The sequence below is a fragment of the Nerophis lumbriciformis genome, linkage group LG28 (genome assembly GCF_033978685.3).
Source record: "Nerophis lumbriciformis linkage group LG28, RoL_Nlum_v2.1, whole genome shotgun sequence".
Lineage (NCBI taxonomy): Eukaryota > Metazoa > Chordata > Actinopteri > Syngnathiformes > Syngnathidae > Nerophis > Nerophis lumbriciformis.
Window position 1 is genome coordinate 30,053,820 of NC_084575.2, and position 6,747 is coordinate 30,060,566.

General features: G+C 40.8%; 1 protein-coding gene across 1 annotated transcript in view; it reads right to left on the bottom strand.

The window, feature by feature from the left end:
* Window positions 1-1,412: 1,412 nt before the first annotated feature.
* Window positions 1,413-6,747, bottom strand: part of golt1a (golgi transport 1A) — an 8,697-nt gene continuing 3,362 nt past the window's right edge. The window contains exons 3-5 of the mRNA XM_061924053.2: window positions 5,706-5,884; window positions 1,708-1,771; window positions 1,413-1,612 (exon numbers count right to left, since the gene is read on the bottom strand). Of these exons, the coding sequence (XP_061780037.1) occupies window positions 1,583-1,612; window positions 1,708-1,771; window positions 5,706-5,884 (273 nt within the window). The 3' untranslated portion in view covers window positions 1,413-1,582. The remainder of the gene's footprint in view (window positions 1,613-1,707; window positions 1,772-5,705; window positions 5,885-6,747) is intronic.

Sequence of the window (6,747 nt, forward strand, 5' to 3'; positions counted from 1 at the left end):
GCACCTATTAGCAGACATATCTGGCCTTTTGTTTCGCAATATTATGCAAAAGCAAGTTTTCTTACCTTCTGGTACCTTCTGGTACCTGCTGATGTGTATTTGGGATCTGCATAAGTCCTGAAAATGTGCGCGCATCCGCCATTGTAGTCCGTGACGGCACCGTATTCATAAGCTTCTTCTTTTCCTCTATCTTCTTGTTGCCATTTCTAATATAAAGTAGTGTAAAGTTCTTACTTATATCTGTCAGTAAACTCGCCATGAAAGCGCTAAAACATACCGGTGTAGTGAGTTTACATTATTCACCCAAGGAACTTTAGTTATTAGAGAGTTCCGGTCGGACGTTGTTGTTGCACTAGTGAGCCACGGATGAGGAGATGCTGCTCCGTTATTGATTGAAGTAAAGTCTGAATGTCATTAAAACAGTTAGCTCCATCTGTTGACACTTCTTCCACTCCCGTCCTTGCACGCTACACCGCTATAACAAAGATGACGGGGAGAAGACGCTGTCGAAGGTGAGCCACGTAAATAAGACCGCCCACAAAACGGCGCATCCTGAAGAGACGGTCAGAAAGCGACTTGAAGATGATCTGTAAAACATCATCTATGCAACATTTTGACCAAAGAACCACCATTACATGTTATGTAGACCACAAGGAAGTCTTTTACATTTAGAAAAAAAAAATAATAATATGACCCCTTTATTGCGTCTTATTATCCGTTGCGCCTTTTGTATGAAAATAGACCTGACTTGACCCGCATACTTGGTCAAAAGCCATACAGGTCACACTGAGGGTGGCCGTATAAACAACTTTAACACTGTTGCAAATATGCGCCACTCTGTGAACCCACAACCAAACAAGAATGACAAACACATTTCGGGAGAACACCCGCACCGTAACAACATAAACACAACAGAACAAATACCCAGAACCCCTTGCAGCACTAACTCTTCCGGGACGCTACAATATACACCCCCCCGCTACCCGGTGCGTCCTATGGTCCGTAAAATACGGTAAATACTTTATTACATTCTTTATTTATATTAATACATTATTTCATGATTTTATTCATAATTCCACATTTTAATGAATTATTGCGTTTAATTAATTATATCAAATTCACCCATCAAAGTCAACAGGTGGTGCTAACAGGAATCTCCTCCACTGATTGCTTTGGTCTGAAGCTAAAGGGGATTTAATTTATTAAATAGTGACAGAATTTATTCAAACACTGAATGACGAAATAAGTAACTGTAAAATAATCAAAAAATTCATCAACTATTAGAATAATTAATTAAACGAATTAGATAAATAGCTTAACCAATGACTCAAATTTAAATTAACTATTGACACATTTAAGTAATTTTTCAAATAAATATTAATTTATTTAGTTCTATCCCATTTGACCCAGCATCTCCAAAAAAAAAAAATATATATATATATATATATATATATATATATTAAAAAAATGCACTCATTTTACAACCTATAGTCAATTTGAGTCCTCTCTAGAACTGTCTCTGAAAAACTGTTACAGAGGCTTGTTAAATTCCCCCCCCCCTCCCCAGTGACCGAATGGCCTCTTACACCATGTTGGTGTTACTCTGCATGAACTGTAAAAGAAGAACAAAACAATTGCAATCAGTGCGGCCGTGCAGGGGTGAAAAGTACACGAAATGTGCCGATCGAGCCAATGAAACGGTTTTACCTGGTTGAGGAACGGGATGTTCACAGCCGACAAGACAAACCCCGCGGCCATTGGAAAGAAAGACCTGCGTGGGGACGATCGCACTTCAGTCACTTCAAAACAATGGTCACCTCAGCAGTTCTTGTTTCACACCGGCTGGCAAAGTGCTGAAAAATGTTAACTTAGCAGTGAATGATGTCGAATTGCTTCTCTGGTGCACGTTTGAGTAGAGAATAACACACCGTGGGCCTGATCGACTCAAGGTTTAGGTGTACTAAAACATGTGCTAACTTGATAGCACAGTGTTTTTCAACCTTTTTTGAGCCAAGGCAAATGTCACATTGATGTTTTCCTGTGTGTAGTCTTTTAGTTCTTGTCTTGCGCTCCTATTTTGGTGGCTTTTTCTCTTTTTTTGGTATTTTCCTGTAGCAGTTTCACGTCTTCCTTTGAGCGGTATTTCCCGCATCTACTTTGTTTTAGCAATCACGAATATTTCAGTTGTTTCCATCCTTCTTTTTTAGGGGAAGCAGTGCACTATCAACACCGTGTATGGTGCTGATGGTGTTCTGCTGACCTCGACTGCGGATGTTGTGGATCGGTAGAGGGAATACTTCGAAGACCTCCTCAATCCCACCGACACGTCTTCCTATGAGGAAGCAGTGCCTGGGGAGTCTGTGGTGGGCTCTCCTATTTCTGGGGCTGAGGTTGCTGAGGTAGTTAAAAAGCTCCTCGGTGGCAAGGCCCCGGGGGTGGATGAGATCCGCCCGGAGTTCCTTAAGGCTCTGGATGTTGTGGGGCTGTCTTGGTTGACAAGACTCTGCAGCATCGCGTGGACATCGGGGGCGGTACCTCTGGATTGGCAGACCGGGGTGGTGGTTCCTCTCTTTAAGAAGGGGAACCGGAGGGTGTGTTCCAACTATCGTGGGATCACACTCCTCAGCCTTCCCGGTAAGGTCTATTCAGGTGTACTGGAGAGGAGGCTACGCCGGATAGTCGAACCTCGGATTCAGGAGGAACAGTGTGGTTTTCGTCCTGGTCGTGGAACTGTGGACCAGCTCTATACTCTCGGCAGGGTTCTTGAGGGTGCATGGGAGTTTGCCCAACCAGTCTACATGTGTTTTGTGGACTTGGAGAAGGCATTCGACCGTGTCCCTCGGGAAGTCCTGTGGGGAGTGCTCAGAGAGTATGGGGTATCGGACTGTCTGATTGTGGCAGTCCGCTCCCTGTATGATCAGTGCCAGAGCTTGGTCCGCATTGCCGGCAGTAAGTCGGACACGTTTCCAGTGAGGTTTGGACTCCGCCAAGGCTGCCCTTTGTCACCGATTCTGTTCATAACCTTTATGGACAGAATTTCTAGGCGCAGTCAAGGCGTTGAGGGGATCTGGTTTGGTGGCTGCAGGATTAGGTCTCTGCTTTTTGCAGATGATGTGGTCCTGATGGCTTCATCTGGCCAGGATCTTCAGCTCTCACTGGATCGGTTCGCAGCTGAGTGTGAAGCGACTGGGATGAGAATCAGCACCTCCAAGTCCGAGTCCATGGTTCTCGCCCGGAAAAGGGTGGAGTGCCATCTCCGGGTTGGGGAGGAGATCTTGCCCCAAGTGGAGGAGTTCAAGTACCTCGGAGTCTTGTTCACGAGTGAGGGAAGAGTGGATCGTGAGATCGACAGGCGGATCGGTGCGGCGTCTTCAGTAATGCGGATGCTGTATCGATCCGTTGTGGTGAAGAAGGAGCTGAGCCGGAAGGCAAAGCTCTCGATTTACCGGTCGATCTACATTCCCATCCTCACCTATGGTCATGAGCTTTGGGTCATGACCGAAAGGACAAGATCACGGGTACAAGCGGCCGAAATGAGTTTCCTCCGCCGGGTGGCGGGGCTCTCCCTTAGAGATAGGGTGAGAAGCTCTGCCATCCGGGAGGAGCTCAAAGTAAAGCCGCTGCTCCTCCACATCGAGAGGAGCCAGATGAGGTGGTTCGGGCATCTGGTCAGGATGCCACCCGAACGCCTCCCTAGGGAGGTGTTTAGGGCACGTCCGACCGGTAGGAGGCCGCGAGGAAGACCCAGGACACGTTGGGAAGACTATGTCTCCCGGCTGGCCTGGGAACGCCTCGGGGTCCCACAGGAAGAGCTGGACGAAGTGGCTGGGGAGAGGGAAGTCTGGGCTTCCCTGCTTTGGCTGCTGCCCCCGCGACCCGACCTCGGATAAGCGGAAGAAGATGGATGGATCATCCTTCTTTGTGGGGACATTGTTGATTGTCATGTCATGTTCGGATGTACATTGTCTTTGCTCCGCAGTAAGTCTTTGCTGTCGTCCAGCATTCTGTTTTTGTTTACTTTGTAGCCAGTTCAGTCTTAGTTTCGTTCTGCATAGCCTTCCCTAAGCTTCAATGCCTTTTCTAAGGGGCACTCACCTTTTGTTTATTTTTGGTTTAAGCATTAGATACCTTTTTACCTGCACGCTGCCTACCACTGTTTCCGACATCTACAAAGCTACCTGCTGCCACCTACTGATATGGAAGAGTATTACACGGTTACTCTGCCGAGCTCTAGACAGCACCGACACTCAACAACAACACATCATTTTCAGACTATAATTACTGGTTTGCAAAAAATATTTTTTAACCCAAATAGGTGAAATTAGTTAATTAAAAAAATGCAATTTTACAGTAAAATGTTGGCACCTATTGTCTAATTATGCAAAAATATATTATCAAACATTCAATCCATTTTTTTTAATAGAAATAAATACTAATAATGATGATTTCAATGCAAGTTATCCATCAAATTGTGCAATGTAAAAGTAGCAATACATTTCATGGTAAAATTGGGAAATTTACTGTGGTTTTTACAGCATTTTTCTCTAAATGGAAAACAAAACAGTACTTTTTTTTTTACTGTAATAAACTGTGGTGCCGTTTTGGCATTCACAGTAATACACCGAAAAATATACACTTGTTGATTTGCGGTAACAAAAATATAAATAAAAAAAACTAACAAACTGGCAGCTCAGGTGCCAACATTTTTCTGTAAAATTGCATTTTTTAAATATACAGTAAAAAAAAACATGTAAATTTGACAGTAAAATTCTGGCATTGTTAGGTTTTTTTTGTTTGTTTTTTACCGCCAATCAACAACTGTAGATTTCTCGGTGTATTAATGTAAATGCCAAAATGGCACCACAGTTTATTATAGTAAAAAAGTAGTTTTTTTCATTTAGAGAAAAATGCTGTAAAAACCGCAGTAAATTTCCCAATTTTACCATGAAATCTATTGCTACTTTTACATTGCACCATTTAATGGATAACTTGCTTTGCAATAATCATTATTAGTATTTATTTCTATTAAAAAAATGGTTTCAATGTTTGATAATATATTTTTGCATAATTAGACAATAGGTGCCAACATTTTACTGTAAAAATGCATTTTTTTAATATACAGTAAAAAAAAATAATGTAAATTTTACAGTAAAATTCTGGCATTTGAGCTGCTAGTTTGTTTGTTTTTGTTTTGTTTTGTTTTTTACCGCCAATCAACAACTGTAGATTTTTTGGTGTATTACAGTAAATGCCTAAACGACACCACAGTTTATTATAGTAAAAAAGTAGTTTAAAATTTAAATTTTACAGTAAAATTCTACCTTTTTTTTTTTTTTTTTTTACAATAAAAACAGGAGTATTGTTTTTCCATTTACAGTAATATACACTACATTTTGAGGCAAAATTATTGCAACTTACCAAATTTTTTTTTTTTACATTTTAGTTTAAAAAAAATCTACTAATAAAATGCATTAAAAAAATGGTGTAATAATAGTATTCACTGTTAGAAGCGGCCCTCCGGGGCCAAACATAACTGCGATGTGGCCCTCGGTGAAAACAACTTTGACATCTCTGTCAGAAGTACTAATAGATAACATAAACAGACACAATTTCAGAATAAATGACTAATTCAGGCATGATGGTGATCAGCAGTAGTAAATAATTGTAACGAGGTGCAAACATGTCATCATCAGTATCTCCTCTACCTGAATAAAAGGATGAAGCCGTAAGTCTCGACCAGCATGCCGATGATTGGCCAGCGGAGGAGCACCAGCGACACGCCTCCCAGGAAGAAGAAAGAGCCTTTAAACTTCTGTCTTTGGAAAAAGAAGTGAGCGGTCCTCCTGAGGCCAATGATGAACGTTAAACCTGTCAAAAACAAAATCTGCAGAAAAAGAAATTTGGTTACTTAAAGTTATATATTTCTTAAAAACAAAACAAAAAATGCTAGTTTATGATTTTATTGGTGGTTTAACTGTTTGTTTTTTTTATGTCTATTTTTCACACTTCACTGTTTCCATCACGCCAAATATGCCTCTGTCTGCAAAACATGTCTCATCGTGCAAATGCTTCATTCATTCCTTTTGCACGACATTTTGATGACATCAAGCAGGCCCGGCCCTAACAAATCTGGTGCCCTAGGCAAGATTTTAGGTGGCACCCCCCCACATCGGCAGTGAAGTGTATATACTCACAAGAAACCGAATAGCTTTGTCTTTGACATTTTTTTTTACTTAAAGAAAGCAAATTAACAATCAGAATAGTTAACAAGATAAAAAAAAATATGAATAAATAAATGAATGCAAAAAATAAAATATGAATATATGAAATACAATATTTTTTACATACATATTGCTTAATTTACATTAATGATGTGCACTTTAACAACTAGGCTTACAACTATACCTAATATATAAAGGGGTGGAAAAGTGACTATTACCTGCAGGGCAAACATTAGCTAACCAGAAGGCAATAATGTAAACACAAAACACCTGCTTAAAAGATCTAATACAAATGTCCCTGAGGAATGTAAGGTGGGAGTACTGTAATTACCTAACGTTACATTATTATTTTCCATAACAATTTAGCCCCCTCCACAATATTAACCCGACGTTAAAACAGAACTAGCTATTTATTGATTAGCAACTGCCGAATCATGTAACATTAGCTTAATGCTAAAAAGCCAGCTACTATCACATTCTGTAACAGACAAATAATTTCATGTAGGCTAACGTTACCTACCTGCTA